General features: G+C 41.0%; 1 protein-coding gene across 1 annotated transcript in view; it reads left to right on the forward strand.

Moving 5' to 3' along the window:
• The window catches only part of EXD3 (exonuclease 3'-5' domain containing 3), a 422,505-nt gene that overhangs the window by 211,213 nt on the left and 193,464 nt on the right, over positions 1 to 17,828 (forward strand). Inside the window, exons 12-16 of the mRNA XM_043985843.1 lie at positions 1,155 to 1,321; positions 7,191 to 7,335; positions 9,791 to 9,998; positions 10,847 to 10,956; positions 15,542 to 15,752. Coding sequence (XP_043841778.1) covers positions 1,155 to 1,321; positions 7,191 to 7,335; positions 9,791 to 9,998; positions 10,847 to 10,956; positions 15,542 to 15,752 — 841 coding nt within the window. The remainder of the gene's footprint in view (positions 1 to 1,154; positions 1,322 to 7,190; positions 7,336 to 9,790; positions 9,999 to 10,846; positions 10,957 to 15,541; positions 15,753 to 17,828) is intronic.

A 17,828-nucleotide genomic window follows, 5' to 3' on the forward strand; every position in this document is an offset into this window, starting at 1 on the left:
TGCCGCAGTGCCTCCCCAGGTGGCCTGGCTTTCCTTAGTGAAAGTACATGGGGGGCAGCTAGGTGGTGCAGTGGATAAAGCACGGGCCTTGAATTCAGGAGTACCCGGGTTCAAATCCGGCCTGCAACTCTGACACTTACTAGCTGTGTGACTCTGGGCAAGTACTTAACCCCCATTGCCCCACAAAATAAATAAATGATTAATTAATTTAATTTATTTTTTTTAAAATAAAGAAATGCTTCTGATTAAAAAAAAAACAAGAAAGTACATGAATGCCCTTCAGAAACACTTGCTGTATTTATGAATTGTGCAGTGACTTGTCCAGGACTCCCAGAATTTTGCAGAAATAGCCAACATGTAGTCATCAACAGGGCTCTTCTTTCTAGGTTGTAATCATACTCCTTTATTGTTCTTGTACACTTCCAATGGGGTACTTGGAGAATTTTTTTATTTTATGGTGAGGCAATTGGGGTTAAGTGACTTGCCTAGGGTCACACAGTAAGTGTCAAGTGTCTGAGGCTGGATTTGAACTCAGGTACTCCTGACTCCAGGGCCGGTGCTCCATCCACTGCGCCACCTAGCTGCCACTTGGAGAACTGTATAAAAGCAATAGGTATTAGGAACCTGGATACCATGAGTCTCTGGTCCAGACTGAGGCAGTCTCATTTTGATACTTAATAGGGAGCCTATCCAGTGCCAAAGTCACTTTAGTTTTCATCTGGGATGAATAGTGCGCTTTTGACATCCCATTGTGTACCTTGCCTCTTTCACCAGCCAAAGATTGGAAAGGTCTGCTTTCAGTGTTGTCTTAGAGGCCAAGGGCTCCCACTGCATCTGGGGCTCATCTCCAGTCATCCTGTTCTATACCTTGCCACTGGACCCAGAGGGCTCTGGAGGAGAGAATGAGGTTGGTGACTTTACATAGCCCTGCCTCACTTAAATTCAATTTACTTCAAGTCATGATCATCACCTTCTGATGTCATGGTCCTCTTCGAAAATGAAGGACAAACAACAACAAACATCTAGCAATAGAGATCATTTCATATGGGTTCCTTCTTTATGACCTCCCCCGACCCTTTTTAAAAAAATGACCAAGCTTGTTAAACTTCAGCTTATTTTATGCAAGAATTTCTTCTAATCCTTTTCTGTTTCAGAACATGGTAGGGGAGAATTTGTGGCTGCAGGAACAACTAATCCAGCTGCTGTTCAGTTACTGTGATGCTGCCACAGCTGCCCAGTGGGCTCTGTCCTACCACCTTACCGGTGACTGTCTGCCTGCCAAAGTGGCTGAGAAGATGCTTGAACTCCAGCACCAGGAGAAGTGAGGCTTTTATCTCACTTTGTTTCTGTGTCTTGTACAAAGTTGTCCTGAGAATAAGCATTAGGTCTCAAGTCCCCAGGAGCCTTCGCCTTCACTCATACCTCTGTCAAGCTAAATCTTTTTAGATCACTGAGGCATCTGTTTCCACAATAGACACCTACTTCTTTGGATGGATATATCTTTTGGGGGGGGCCAGGGCAGTGGGGGTTAAGTGACTTGCCCAGGTACTAAGTGTCAGAGGTCTGAGGCTGGATTTGAACTCAGGTAGTCCTGAATCCAGGGCTGGTGCTTTATCCACTGCACCACCTAGTCGCCCCGATATATCTTACTTTACTTGATAAAGGATTCTCCCAGGGCATCAGGAAGTTGCTGAGGCTCTCTTAGCTCCCTAGGTACCATTGTTGCTATCTCTGTGCACCAACTGTGGTTTGAAAAAAGAAAGTAGATTTTAAATGGAATGCTTAGGCCTGGCCCATAAGATTAGCAATGCCCTTGTTCTTAGACCTAAGGAGGTTTAATTTGTTCTGCCTTTCCGTTTGATTTCATTTTCCTTGTTCTTCTCAGTAGTCTGTGTTTTGGGGTGATTAAAATTAGAGGGGAGAAAATAAAATAAAATGTATGTTTAACAACAGCAGTGTCTGGACAATGGGAGGGTTTTATGGTATGAAACCTACAGAAGAGGGGGAAACCAGGAGCTAGGAGAAAAATTTGGAAATATTCAAGTGGCTCTAGGTCTGGGTGTGGGAACCAGGATAGCTGATTGGAGATTCAGGTGAGAAGAGTTCTATTAGCAAGTGGAAGAGCCATACATTTAAGGAGAGGCTAAATGGGACAAGAAAAAAGAGTGGATCTGGGCTGGCCAGTGAACTTGGAAGGCAAACAGGGTAAAGATAGCGCATCAGAAGGAGAAGAAAGCGATTGGGTAGACTGATCAGCAGTAGTTCCATGCATCAAGAGTAATGCTAGAGCAGCTAGGTAGCACAGTGGATAAAGCATTGGCCCTGGATTCAGGAGGACCTGAGTTCACATCTGGCCTCAGACACTTGACACTTACTAGCTATGTGACACTGTGCAAGTCACTTAACCCTCATTGCCCCACAAAAAAAAAAAAAAGAATGCTATACTATGGGAAAATTGGAACATTGTTGGTGGAGCTGTGAACGGATCCAACCATTCTGGAGAGCAATTTAGAACTATGCCCAAAGAGCTTTGGGGCTGTGCATACCTTTTGACCCAGTAATACCACTACTAGGTCTTTTTCCCAAAGAGATCATAAAAAAGGGAAAAGGACCCACATGTACAAACATATTTATAGCTGCTCTTTTTGTGGTGGCAAGGAATTGGAAATTGAGGGGATGCCCATCAATTGGGGAATGCTTGAACAAGTTGTGGTATATGATTGTGATGGAACACTGTTGTGCTATAAGAAATGATGAGCAGGAGGAGTTCAGAGAAACCTGGAAGGACTTACATGAACTAATGCTGAGTGAGATGAGCAGAACCAGGAGAACATTATAAACGGTATCAACAACATTGTGTGTTGATCAACTGTGACAGACTTGACTCTTCTCAGCAATACAATGGTCTAAGATAGTTCCAAAGGACTCATGATGGAAAATACTCTCCAAATCCAGAAAAAAAGAACTGTGTAATCTAGATACAGATTGAACCATACTATTTCTTTCATTCCTCTTTTTTTTTGGCAGGGCAATGAGGGTTAAGTGATTTGCTCAGGGTCACACAGCTAGTAAGTGTCAAGTGTCTGAGGCTGGGTTTCAACTCAGGTCCTCCTGAATCCAGGGCTGGTGCTTTATCCACTGCGCCACCTAAGCCTGGCCCGGAACCATACTATTTCTACTTTTTTTTGGTTTTGTTTTTTGAGGTTTTTCCCTTTTTCTCTGATTCTTCTTTCACAGCATGACTAATGCAGAAATATGTTTAATATGATTGTACATATATAACCTATTTCAGATTGCTTGCTGTCTTGGGGAGGGGAGGGAAGGAGAAAAATTTGAAACTAGAAATGTTATAAAGCAAATGTTGAAAATTTTTTTAAAAGAGTAATGCTATAAAAATGACAAGGAAGATGGTTTTAGAAAAACATAGGAAGACATATATGAACTGATGCAGAGTGAAGTGAGCAGAATCAGGAGAACATTGTACACAGTAACAGCAATATTGTAATGATGATCACTGTAAAACACTTTCCTACTATTATAAATACCATGATCTAAGACAATTCTGAAGGACACATCATGAAAAATATTACCTACCTCCAGAGAGGGAACTGATAAATACCGAGTGCAGATTGAAGAATATTTTTTCTTAATTTTCTTGCTTTTTTTGGTAACATGGCAGATTATTGAAATACAGTTTGCATGATTTTACATGGTATAATTGATATGGTATTTTTGCTTGCCTTCTCAGTGAGTGGGGAAGGGACTAGAAGGAGAGTACTCAAAATTTTTTAGAAATAAATGTTGGGGCCAACTAGGTGGAGCAGTGGATAAAGCACCAGCCTTGGATTCCGGAGGACCTGAGTTCAAATCCGGCCTCAGACACTTGACACTTACTAGCTGTGTGACCCTGGGAAAGTCACTCAACCTCTTTGCCTGAAAAAAAAAATGTTAAAAATTTATTATCCTGGGGCACTTACGTGGTGCAGTGGGTAAAGCACTGGCCTTGGATTCAGGAGGACCTGAATTCAAATCCGGCATCAGACACTTGACACTTACTAGCTGTGTGACCCTGGGGAAGTCACTTAACCCTCATTGCCCCACAAAACAAACAAACAAAAATTTTTTAAATTTATTTTCAAATAAAAAAATAAATGAATGTTAAAAATTATTGATAAATTTATTTTTTAAAAAAGTAATTGGGGGCAACTAGGTGGCGCAGTGGATAAAGCACTGGCCCTGGATTCAGGAGGACCTGAGTTCAAATCCAGCCTCAGATACTTGACACTTACTAGCTGTGTGACCTTGGGCAAGTCACTTATCCCCAATTGCCTCACTAAAAACAAACACAAAAAAAACCCAACAACAATAAAAAGGTACTTGGGGGAGGGGGATTAGATAGGTGGCTCAGTGGATAAAGCACTGGCCCTGGATTCAGGAGGGACCTGAGTTCAAATCCAACCTCAGACACTTGGTACTTAGTAGCTGTGTGACCCTGGGCAAGTCACTTAGCCCTCATTGCCTCACAAAAAAATTAAATATAATAAAAATATAAAAGGTAATTGGGAGTTATTTAACAAAATAAATGAAAATAAGAGACAACCCAAAAAAGAATAGTGAAACTGGTTTTTCAGTATGCATAAGAGAAAATTCACATGCTTAAAGTCATAATTTTGAAAATTACAAAATTAGAAGGGTTTATTCAAGGCATAAACCTTGCCTACAAAATTACTAATAATTGTTCATCCAACTTCTACTTTCAAATAAGCCCTGAGCCATTGTTCCAGATTAGAAAGTGATCTCTAGCCATGCTAGACCTGACGGTCCCTGCTAACTAGATACCCTTGAAAAATACACTCAATTCAAGGGGATTCGTCTATTAAAGAGAAGGCCTTAAACTAGACCTGACCAGTGGAGCTTGGACTCCTTTAATGAATACAGGTTGGATTCACAAGCATGTAGAAATTTGGGGGTTCTTCAGGCTCACAGTACTCACTGTTTAAAAATGAAGAAACGTGTTGGTTCAAAGAATCCTCACTGGTTAAATGTAGTGTTTCCAGGTAGGGCCACATCTAAAATGCAGTATAATGTGGTCCTGGCTCTGATCTCTTTCTTAGGGTCAGGGGCCTCCTACTTGATGTGTCTCCCCTCAGTGTTTAGGGATTAAGAATTATGTCACGGGGCAGCTAGGTGGCACAGTGGATAGAGCACTGGCCCTGAAGTCAGGAGTACCTTGAGCTCAAATCCGGCCTCAGACACTTAACACTTAATAGCTGTGTGACCCCGGGCAAGTCACTTAACCCCAACTGCCTCACTAAAAAAATTAAAAAAAAAAAAAAAGAATTATGTCACTAGGGGCGGCTAGGTGGCGCAGTGGATAAAGCACCAGCCCTGGATTCAGGACTACCTGAGTTGAAACCCAGCCTCAGACACTTGACACTTACTAGCTGTCAAGCTAGGCAAGTCACTTAACCCCCATTGCCCTACAAAAAAAAAAAAAAAAGAATTATGTCACTGCCTTCTGAGAGTAAAGATAACTCACATTTCCATTGTGCTTTACAGCGTTTCTAGTCCTTTTTGCACAATAGCCCTGAGAGGTTAGAATTAGGTAGTACAAGCATTATTATTCCCATTTCACAGAGAGTGTAAGTGACTTGCCCAAAGTCTCACAGCTTGGAAGTAAAGGAGCCAAGACTTACATCCAGGGCATCCACCTCCAAGTCCAGTGTTCCTCTTATGACAGTTGTCAGTAAAAGGGTCATTCCTCATGCATTCAGAAGCTAGGTAAATCCCAGGGAGCAGGAGGTGTGCAATTTCACATCTTAATGAAACATTTTATACTAATATTAATTTAGGCAACCCATGTGCCATCCTCCAGTACTCTCCTTGGACTCTGTTCTAAAGATAGAGAATATATTTGAAAAAGTACAACTGGTAAATCCTTTTTTTTTTTTTTTGGTGGATAACTAACATACTCTTTTGCTTTACTAGCCACTATAGCTCCCCTGGTCATATTTTGTGACTTGCCAATCTACTACTTTCCATCCAGGTCCTAATATCTCTGATCTGACCCACCTTCTTGCTCTAACTCATCTTCCAGTCACCTCATTCTCATGTGACTGGGTCTGGGTCTATAACTTCTCCCTAGCTTAGTTCTGTTCTCCAAGGTCTTTATCTGCTGGCTTAAAGACTTTGTCAACCTTCATATGACTTGATGTGGAATTATGTGGCCAGCCAGCCCACTGACTAGAGAACCCATCGAACCATGCTGTCCCTTTTAACCTTAAATCTTGTTTGTTGACATTTAGTAAAAGGAAACAGGTTAGGAGAGTTTCAAGAAGAGCGTGGACGAGGGGTAGCTAGGTGGCGCAGTGGATAGAGCACTAGCCCTGAAGTCAGGAGGACCTGAGTTCAAATCCAGCCTCAGACACTTGACACTTACTAGCTGTGTGACCCTAAGCAAGTCACTTAACTCCAATGGCCTCACCAAAAATAAAAACAAAAAAGAAAGATGAGTGTGAATGAGAAGCTTTACTGGGGAATACAAAGTGGAACTTACAATTCCCCCTCCTCCATGACTTCTGATGAGGAATTACATGAAATGGATTCCATCCAAACAGTTTATGTTATCTTTCCACACATATACACTAAAAGCAGTTCTAAGACCCTTATATTAAGGACCCAAGTCAACATCCACTTTTAGCTTCAGGAGAGCAGGAAGATTCATAAAACTTTTTCACCAAGTGAGCTGTCTAATTTACTGATTTCTTACTGAGATAATATAAAATGCAGCAAAATTGTAATTGAAGGGGCAGCTAGGTGGCGCAATGGATAGAGCACCAGCCCTGGAGTCAGGAGGACCTGAGTTCAAATCCAGACTCAGACACTTAACACTTACTAGCTGTGTGACCCTGGGCAAGTCACTTAACCCCAATTGCCTCACCAAAAAAAAAAAAAAATTGTAATTGAAGCAGCAATTTGAGCACATAAGACTAAAATTTAAATGACTAATATTTCAAGTGTCCTTCATACCACCACTGGTACCATGGGGAATAATTTAAAGACCAGTTGTATTTTAAATTCTTTTCCTTCCTTTCTACACTACAATTAGGAATCTGCTTATGACTTTTACAATTCAAAGGTGGGAAATTCAAGGATGCTTAGTTCACCATTTTATTTTCTTTACATTACAGGGTGGAAGTGACTCAGGAAAGAACCTATGATTCCAAAATGGACAAAAAGAATGATTATTATTATCAATTGCCCATAGCCAGGGAAAGTATTCACTTCCTGCATACCTGGGAGGAAGTGGTCAAATGCAGGGATGTGGTACTTCAGGTAAGCCATTCTTCAGGCCATGACAGAGCCAAAGTTGACACTTTAGTGGCATGAGAGCCAAGATGGAAACTCATGCTTAAATCTTGTGTTGTTACCATCATTTCTCTCAATGCTTAAATGTTAAGTTTCAGGAAGGAATGGAAACTGATGAATGCATATACTCTTGAACACATAGCCTGGTAGAGCTTTAGAAAGGCCCTTACTAAGGCAGACAGAACTGGGTAGGGGCTTCAGTAAGAGATTTCCTGCGTGAGATAGACCCAGTTTGGCTCTATCATGATGTCTATGAGGTACTTGCCATGCAGGATTCCTGGAAGAGGAGTGGCATTATTCTTCAAGCATATTTTAATATGACATTTTTTCAAGGTATAAAGAAAATCTCTGAATACAGAAATTAATCCTCACCTACAATTGCAGTTTGCGTTTTGCTAGCTTTACAATGGACATTTCCAATTGCAAATGTCTTAGGGTAAAGGGATTTTAACTTTCCCAAAACTCTTTATGAAATCTGGGCGCCACAAAACAAAAACTCTGCTCCCAGACAGGGAAGCTTAACCTGTTTTTGTGCAGATCCATGCATCCCTTTGGTAGTATGGTGAGGACTAAAAGCCCCTTCTCAGAATAGTGTGTTTAAACCCATAAATCATAATACATAGGGTTACCAAGGAACCAATTATATAGACATACAGTTATCAAGGGGCAGCTAGGTGGCGCAAGTGGATAGAGCACCGGCCCTGGAGTCAGGAATACCTGGGTTCAAATCCGGCCTCAGACACTTAACACTTACTAGCTGTGTGACCCTGGCAAGTCACTTAACCCCAATTGCCTCACTAAAAAAAGAAAAAGAAAAAAGAAATACAGTTATCAAAATATCAGAAGATAAATAAATAAAGGAGTTTATAGAACCCAGGTTAACGACTTCTGACCTCAGGGATGCCCCATCTATGCCAGGATGCAAACAGAAAATAGCTGGGAGCAAAAAACCAAAACCAGCTTACAGAGATGACTTTCTTAGGTTTTTTAATACAAATTTGCTCCTCAGAATCCATTTACATTTTAACCAGGTTTCTTCTTCTCTGTTATGCATTAACAAAGCCCTGAATAGCTCAGTGCCAGGGAGGGGGGTGTTTTTTCTCTTAGCAAGTAGAGTTCCTATTCCTGTGGAGAGATTTTTCAGTGATTAGTTTCCCCAGGGTGTCACCAGTTATCTCAAGGGTGTATTTCACCAATTATCTCTGGGCTATTCTCAAAGTACAATTAACTTTAATTCCCTTTAATTTAAAAGTAAATACTGGTAGAGCTTTAATGCAATTTTCAAAGGAGATGTTGCTAAACCAAAAGAGGAGACTGTATATCACAACTCCCAGTTTTGTGGGAATCGTGGTATAAGCTGGCATAACCCTCCTCAGACCCCTTCTCACCTAGCCCAGTTCTGCTGTTGTGGCTGTGCACAGCTGTCTCTTTACTCTGCCAAGTTCAACTAGTGGAGATGTAGCCTGGCCCCAGCCCCACTGAGGTGAAGAGTAGTCTCCCTTGTTCAGAGAAGAGGCCTTGGCTTTACCACCTTCAATTCTATTGTCGTTCCTGTTGGCTTTTCCTAAAACCGTGCCTCCCCACCTCCACTGCATCTGCTGGAGGCCCCTTTTATCCCTACCTGTTCTCTACCCAGCCATCCTGGTTTAAAGTTCCTGTTTAATGATGGAATTCATTAAAGGCCTGACCCTGATGCCTCATCTTGACATGGGAGTGACTCTGAGCTCTTGAAGGCTGTACCCACAAAGTATAATCTCTGGCAGGTCCTACTGACCCAGAAGGGCTTCATGGAGAACCCTGGCAATAAATTGCTTGTCTGTCATCAAGTACGTTCCTAGTGAAATTCACAGTTGCTCAGCAGGTTAATAACTGAGTGGTAGATGTTTTTCACCCCAGCCATTCACAACCTCCCACCATTTACTAAGGTGTAGAAGGGTTGTAACTTGCATCAGTGGAGAGAGAACCCGCACCGATAAAATCACTTCCTTTAACATACTATACATGTGTCCTGTTTGTCCACATTCCAAACAGGCTGAGTCTTCATCTCTCTCTTCCCTTCTCCTCTCGCTTGGCGGCTGTCACTGTCCAAGAATCAGCACCATTTTGTACTTCTCTGTTTCATAGGTTACCTAATAGCCGTCCCGCAGTGAAGAACCTCTCTAGCCCTAAGTAGGGATGATCCTTGGAAACCTAGTCCGTCACTAGGACCACATTCAAAGTCTTTCCAGCATGGTAGAACCTTCCAGGGTTTGCATTCTTCTGTCATACAGTGTCTTGGGCTCTTTGGAGGAAAAGGGCTATAGATCTCATTGGTGGGAAGGCCTTTGATTAGTGCCTAGCTGGTCCCACAGGGCCCTGGGATGGGATTTCCCCTCATTCCTGACTGTTCTCTTCAGACTCTATCTTATCTCTGGGTGTGCAGCCTGGCCAGGTAGTCGGCATTGACATGGAGTGGAGACCCTCCTTTGGATTGGTAGGAAGGCCACGGGTGTCGGTGCTCCAAATTGCCATTAAGGAACAAGTGTACCTGTTGGACCTGCTGCAGTTCTCAAAACTGGACCAGGAAAAGGAGAAGGACCTTTGTCATTTCATCTGGAAGCTCTTTTCGGATCCATCCATTATAAAACTGGGTAATAGTAGCCCTGGGGCTTGCACTCTGTCTAGCTTTGTAATGTTGGTGTTTTCTCCCTTTATTTCCTGAAAACTCCCTATCTAACTTACTGCCCAAATATACTCTTTACTTTTCTCATCTTCTCTACCCACCCATTCTAATTCCTAGGCTTGTACCTTTTTGGTTGGATAGATACCACCAGAGTTCCTTTTCTTGGCTATAAAAGAAAGAATAATAGATAAGTATAGATATTAGGACTGTACTCAAGACTGGCCATTCATTTACAGAAGAAAATCTGTTTTTGCAAGGCTGTTAACTGTGGAAGTGGCCCCTTAGCCAATTCACATCTGCTGAAACTATTAGATAATTCCCTAAACCAGCAGGGCTCACAGGTCTACCTTATAATGAGAAGGGTGGGGCTGGGGGTGGCCAGGAGAAGTTTTCTCCTCTATTTCTGATTCCATGAGAACATCATTGTATTGGATTTTCCGCCCTGTTCGGCCAGCCAGGAGATACTAGATCAGATCTGGGCTTTAACCTTAGGCCATTTTTTAGCTTCTTTTCTGTGGTTCAGGGAAGCTTCAGTTACTTTAATCATTACATGGCCTTCACTAGGTCCTAGAGCAGTCCTAGACCATCCTAACTTCTCTGTATATAAAGGTATTATTTACCATGATTCCCCTTCTCTCCTTTGAGCCTAAAGAGCTATAGACATTTAGAAAGAGGGGGTCAGGATGTTCTCACAGTTGGGCACAGGTATGGTTTTTCCATCTCTACCTGAACATGAGGCTTAGTGTAATGAAGACAGTAGACTTCATGAAACACATGCCAGGGTTTTCTGTTATAATTTTAGAAACTTGTTTTTAGGCTATGGAATGTCTGGAGATCTGTGCAGCTTATCAACTACATACCCAACCCTCAGAGAGATGGAAAAGCAGGCACAAGGAATCCTGGACCTGCTGGAGGTGGACAAACAGGTGAGGAAGTGGGTTCATTCCTCACTAGTCAACGGTGGGTCAAACAGATAGGTGTTCTTTCTTGTGCCAGGGGATGTTGTCATGCTTTGTCATTCGTGGACTTGGAATCAGAAGACCTCAGTTCAAATCCTGCCTCAGAAACTTCCTAGTTGTATGATCATGGCTAAGTCACTTCTGCTCTCTAAGCATCAAATTTCTCTTCTTTAAAATGCGAAAATTTTATTTGTGTTACCTACTTTACATAGTTATTATGGGGAAAACATTTTGCAAACCTTAAAGTTGACATTCATTAGCTCATTAAGTTTGCACAACTGCTTGACATATATCATTACATCACAACAACCCTAAGAAGTAACCAGTACAGGCATCGGGAATGTGCTCCTGCCCTGCTCAAGAAGCTTTGATCTATCCCTATTGCTTCTAGAATAAAATACCATCTCCTCTGTCTGGCATTTAAAACCTTTTACAATCTGGCTCTAAACTCTCATTCCTGGCCAATCATATATTATCCCATGCTGTGCCCTCCATATTCCAACTAGATTGGCCCATTGGCTGTTTTCCCTACAAAACTTGACATCTCCCGTCTCAGGGCTTCTGTATGGCCAGCAACAGCAGCAAAGCTATGATGCAGAGTTCCCCTTTTCATGTCTGCCTCTTGGGACCCCTAGGTCTTCTCAGGGCTTCAGCCCAATGGCCACTCCTCAGGAGACCATGACTGAAATTACTTTGTTTTGCTTGGTATTTTATTTTTATGTAAGCTCCCTGAGGGTAGAGACGATTTTCATTTTCATCTTTGTCCCCTGAATGCCTACCACAGTGTCTGGCATAGAGAAAGTGCTTAACAAATGCTATTGAATTGAACTGAGTGAGTTGAATTGACTCTCCATTTTACAGATGAAGACACTTGAGTCTTAGAAAGGATAAGTGATTTATCCATGGTTACACAGCTAGTTTAAGTGTCAGAAGTGGGATTCAAGACTAAATGTCATGACTCCAAGTCCAGCACTATAGTGGACTGAAACAAATACTATATAAATGTGAGTAACTATTAATATTATTATTTTACCCTCACAGCTTCTTCCCATTTTAGACAGTGAGTGATGTATTGGGCTGTGCAGACATGATTTAAAGCCATGGGCCAATTCACAGAATGGGCTCATTTGGAGAGGAGCTTTAAATCGTAATGATCCATTTGACTTTGGGGAATGATTTTTTGGTTTGGTTACAAGTAGCACAGTGCTGTAAATGAGAAATAATCATAGAACACAGAATACTATAGCAAGGGATACAATAACAACAACAACAACAACAACAATAATGATAATGATAACAACTCACATTTATATAACCCGTTAAGGATTACAAAGTGTTTTCCTCACAATACTGTCAGATTGATAGTGCAAGTATTATCTTCATTTTATAGATGAAGGTCCAGATTTTAGGAGAAGTTAAGTGACTTGCCCAGGGTCTTATACCTCCTATATGTCTAAGGCAGGATTCAAATCCAGGTCTCCTTACTCTAAATCTAGTATTTTATCAACTGTTACTAGTTGAAAGGGACCATAAAATCTAGAATTATAGAACTTAGAGTTGGAAGGAAACTTAGTTCTCTACTGCAATCCCCTCATTTTATAGATGAAACCCATAGAGGTTAAATGACGTGTCCCCAAAGTCTCACAGATAATAATAAGAAAAGTTAGAATTTGAACTCAAGTCCTATGATCCCAAATGGAATTATTACTATGCAAATAATAAGGAATCTTTCTAAATATAAGCCATATCAAGAGACGCACAAATATGAGGTAACTATGGATTAATTTACATAGATAGGACTATAAGTGACATGTTTAAATTCACAGTGAATACACAAACATAAAAATGTTTACTTAGTGCTCAAGGATAATTTTTGAAAATCTTTATGTTAGATACTAAAACTTTCATGAATCATATTGCTTAAGGAATGGAAAATTAGAATTAAGTGAATTTTTTGCTTACTTAAGAGTTAACTAGGAAAACTTGTCCTGAAAATCTTTCTTAAGCAAGTGTAATTTCTTTTTTAAGTATAATGCATTATAAATCAAATGTATTCTTTATGATTGGTGGTTTTATAGTCATAATAATGATGATGTTGATAGCTAACATTTTACATGTGCCAGGCACTGTTCTAAGTGCTTTACAGCTTATCTCATTGGACCCTCCCCACAACCCTGGGAGATAGATACTGTCATTATCCTCATTGTACAGTTGAGAAAACTGAGACAAAGAGAGGTTAAATCACTTAACCCAGGGTCCTATTGCTAGTAAATGTCCAAGGCCAGATTTGAACTCAGGACTTCCTGACTCTAAGCCCAGCACTCTATCCATAGTGCCACCTAACATGCTGATACTATAACTACAGAAGATGTAGGGGATTGTGTTGAAATATGTACTGGCCCCAGGACAGAGCCTCCAACTTAGTTTTTCCTCCCAGCAAATCCTTTATATGTGAGTTTGCCTTGTGAAGACTTTTAGCTTTTCTCTGAAAATTCAATGTGTGATGGGAGAGTTCTGGATAATTGAAGGTTTTAGTCAGTTGAGTCATTTAAGTCCATGTTTTATCTAAACTATATATCTCTACAGTCACCTGGCATAATGCCCTGCCCCCAGTAGGTCTTTAACAAGTGCTTGTTCAGTTGAAATGAGTTCCAGGTAAACAACATTTTCATGTATTTGCATGTTCTTTCTTTACTAAGCTAGTATGTAATTTATGTGAAAATGCCAAAAAAAAAAATTATAAGCTTCTTGGAAAGTTGCCTTTGCTTTCCCTTAAAAGAGAAAATAATGAATGAGGACAAATTTAAGACAATCCATTGAAAACGTAGCCAAAAAAAAAAAGAATTAGAATTTGTTCAGAATGTTACATAATAGGATAGGAACTACAGGGCTAACTTACTTAAAACACAAAACATTAGTATTTCATGCATGGAACATTTTTATACAAAACTGCTTCTGCAGAGTAGAGAGAATTGTCTTCTAATATATGTGATTGGGAAATGTAAGGAAAGATATACCTTGGAAAGTTCAAATTTTCTGCTATAAGTAAAAAGTCCATAAAACATAAACTATTAAAGCTAGAAGAGACCTTTGAGATTATCCTTTCTTCTTTTCCTACATTGCAGAGAAAGGAACTTCTCTTTAAAAGGGAACTGCATTCATGGGAGAAAGAGGAAGTGTTTACTACAAACACTAAATCTGGTATCAATCCAAAGAGAAATCACTTTTCTGTTAGAAATTAAAGGGAACTTTAAAAAGAGTCTTGGGTTAGGGCAGCAGCTAGGTGGCACAGTGGATAAAGCACCAGCCCTGGATTCAGGAAGACCTGAGTTTAAATCTGGCCTCAGACACTTGAACACTTACTAGCTGTGTGACCCTGGGCAAGTCACTTAACCTTCATTGCCCCACCAAAAATAAATAAATAAAAGGTCTTGGTCAGTCCTTAAGGTTTCCAATTATACTCTTACAAGAACCACCCCTACCTTCCCCTGATCAGTACAGGCTTTTTTTTTTTTTGTGGAGCAGTGAGGGTTCAGTGACTTGCCCAGGGTCACACAGCTAGTAAGTGTCAAGTGTCTGAGGCCGGATTTGAACTCAGGTCCTCCTGAATCCAGGGCCGAGTGCTTTATCCACTGTGCCACCTAGCTGTGCCCCCCCCATGTCTTTCAGGCTTTCCTTTTTTTTTTTAAGCTTAAGATCTAAAAAGTGATAAAAATATAAAAACAGGGTTTATTATTCATTGACTGGGTTTGTGGCTGTCCCTAGATCAGGCACTTAACCCTTGTGGTAACATTTTAAAGGCTGTACTGGAAAGGTTTCATTACCCCCCAAATTTCTGCCCAGTTGATCCTAAAACCCCACCAAGAGAGACTCATTACTTTGGGATGAGCATTACCCTCTCCAGACTTCTTTTTTTTTTTTTTTAGTGAGGCAATTGGGGTTAAGTGACTTGCCCAGGGTCACACAGCTAGTAAGTGTTATGTGTCTGAGGCCAGATTTGAACTCAGGTACTCCTGACTCCAGGGCCGGTGCTCTATCCACTGAACCACCTAGCTGCCCCTCCAGACTTCTTTTTAAAAAGTACAAATCCCCTCCTGGAAGGAAGAAGCCATTAAACCTCAGCAATGAGCTCTGGATTCCTGAAGAGGGAAGGGTTTCTGAAGACTGTGGGATGCAGAGGAAGCCATGCAAACAAACTTCTCATGTCTCAAGGCTTTACTTTTTTTTTTTTTTGGTGAGGCAATTGGGGTTAAGTGACTTGCCCAGGGTCGCACAGCTGGTAAGTGTTAAGTATCTGAGGTCAGATTTGAACTCCGGTCCTCCTGAATCCAGGGCCTGTGCTCTATCCACTGCACCACTTAGCTGCCCCCTTTAAGGCTTTACTTTTTATTAGCTCAGTCATAGCTCATTCTTGTCTTTAATCCTCGGGTCAAAATGATAATGTAATAGGTGTCATTGCTTCCTAGATGTTTTTCGTTAACTGAAAATAGCAAAACACTATTTTCCTAATGTGGTTGTGTGTGACATCATGTTTTATCTTTGTTGCTTATAGTTACAGAAAAATTTTGGGTTGTGGAAGAAGCATCACACAGTCGTGGATAGCCTGTGTCAAGAACCAAGCTCTATAACTAGAAGTCCCAGGCACGCAGAAAAAGGACTCAGCCTCCTGGTGCACAATCTCCTGGGGAAACCACTGGACAAAACAGAGCAGCTTTCAAACTGGGAGAAAAGGCCCCTCCGGGAGGAGCAGATCCTTTATGCAGGTCTGATGAGCAGCAGAGCCAAAGGCCCAAGCTGACCCTTGTCAATAACACATGTCTAATAGCAAAGCATCTGGTCAGTGGCCTATAAAACCACAGTATGGTTGGCCCATCCTCATGTGAATCTGGCTACAAAAACATGTGTGTTGTTTTAATGATTTCTTTCAGTGAGTATTTATCGATCCCTACCCTTAGAAATACACATTCTAGGGGTATGGTGGATAGAGTACTGGCCATGGAGTCAGGAGGACCTGAGTTCAAATCTAACCTCAGATACTTACTAGTTGTGTGACCCTGGGCAAGTCACTTAATCCTGAGTGCCTTAAAAAAAAAAAAAAGGAACACACATTCTACTTGGGGAGACAATTTCAGAACTGGCTTGATCAAACACTTGAGATTTAACTCCCCTATTCCTTCCTTTTCATGCCTTTTTCTATAGTCAGCTATGTTGTAGGAGAGAATGGAGATGGTATAGACATGCTCCCCATCCTGAAGGAGCTCTCAGTCTAGTTGAAGATGCAAGACACATACACATAAAACAACACCAGACAGACACTAATTAAAGTATTATCATTTGTGGAATCCTCTCCAGTAAAATTTATCTTAACTAGGAAGAGAAATATACTTCCTTCTCCATTGCTCTCACCCAGTCCTTAATCACAATGTTGGTGATGGTAAGGAAGACGATGATGAGGACGATGAGAGTGATGGCAGCTCACACAGAAAGGTTTACAAAGCCTTTTATTAGAACAAATCTGTGCTATAGGTAGGGCAAATGTTATTACACCAGTTTTTCAGATGAGCGCTATGAGGCTCTGAGTTTCTTGATTAGCATCATACTAAATGCCAGCTATGTCTTTCCTCAGTTCAAGTCCTTTCCCCTATCCAGTGTTATCTCTCATCCCCCAGGCTTTCTCTGCTCCTCCCTCACACTCAAGAAATCTGAACTCCTTGAAGGTTTATAATGTGCGCTACCAGTGGCCTTGCTGTCTGCATTTGTAAGAGTATTTTGAGCAGAAATCCAAGAGAATAAGACATTTCTGCCATATTGATAAAGTCTTGATCTACCTCCTTTTCCTTGGCCTCCATTTTCGCATTCAGGATAACAGCTGAACCAGTTTCAGAATTTGTGTCAGTGAGCTCTTGAGCCAGGTTTCATTTGCTCATTCATTATCCACTTCGGGGCAACTTAATAATGAAGGTTCAAGTGATGAAAAACTGGAAGAGGACTGCCTTGTGAACTGGCTTTGGTATTAACCCACACGTTAGCAAGAGGAACATCACAGAGAACAAGGAAATGTCTTTATTTTTTTTCTCCTCACTGACAGTGGAATAAGGGAGGAAATATGCTCATCTAGTCCAAAGTCAGTGACTTCATTCATAAAGACAACTCAATCCCTCCAGTGAAATACTCATCCATTTGGATAATTGATTTCTTTTGGGTGAATAATAAGAAAAACAACAATAATACCTCCTATTCGTATAATGCTTTATGCTTTCAAAATATTGTTCTATCCATTATCTCTTTAGATCTTCACAACAGCCCTGTGAGGTAGGCAAAGTGGAGATCATTATCCCTCATCTTAAAAATGAGGAAACCGACACAGGGAGGTGAAGTGAAGTGATCTGCCTAGCCTCCATTCGGTGAATCAGGAGTGGTGCCAAGACTAGAGCCCAAGTCCCTACTCCCAGACCAGTGTTCTCTTTTCATTATCGGGTACTGTATTGTAGGTGTGCAAAGCTCACTAAGAAAACATAATGAGCACTAGACTATCAGCCTGTACTCAATATACTGTAGAACATAGTGCAGTGGAACTTGGTAATCCTTAAAATGCTATAGAAATGTTAGTGGACTTTTTCCCTTATATGATGGTCCTTGTTGTTTCCCCTCATTAACCTCAGAATCTCAGAATACATGATCTCCATGAAACATTCTTAAGCAAATCTAAATCAACTTATCTGAAGTGAGTGATGCAGATGGATTCACTAGGAATTATTTGCATGTTGCCCCAAGACCAGCACCTCTATTTCCTTCTCTGGAGGAGTTCATGACCCACCCTCGTCTCTTCCCTCTTCACA

This window comes from Dromiciops gliroides, chromosome 2, assembly GCF_019393635.1.
Source record: "Dromiciops gliroides isolate mDroGli1 chromosome 2, mDroGli1.pri, whole genome shotgun sequence".
Lineage (NCBI taxonomy): Eukaryota > Metazoa > Chordata > Mammalia > Microbiotheria > Microbiotheriidae > Dromiciops > Dromiciops gliroides.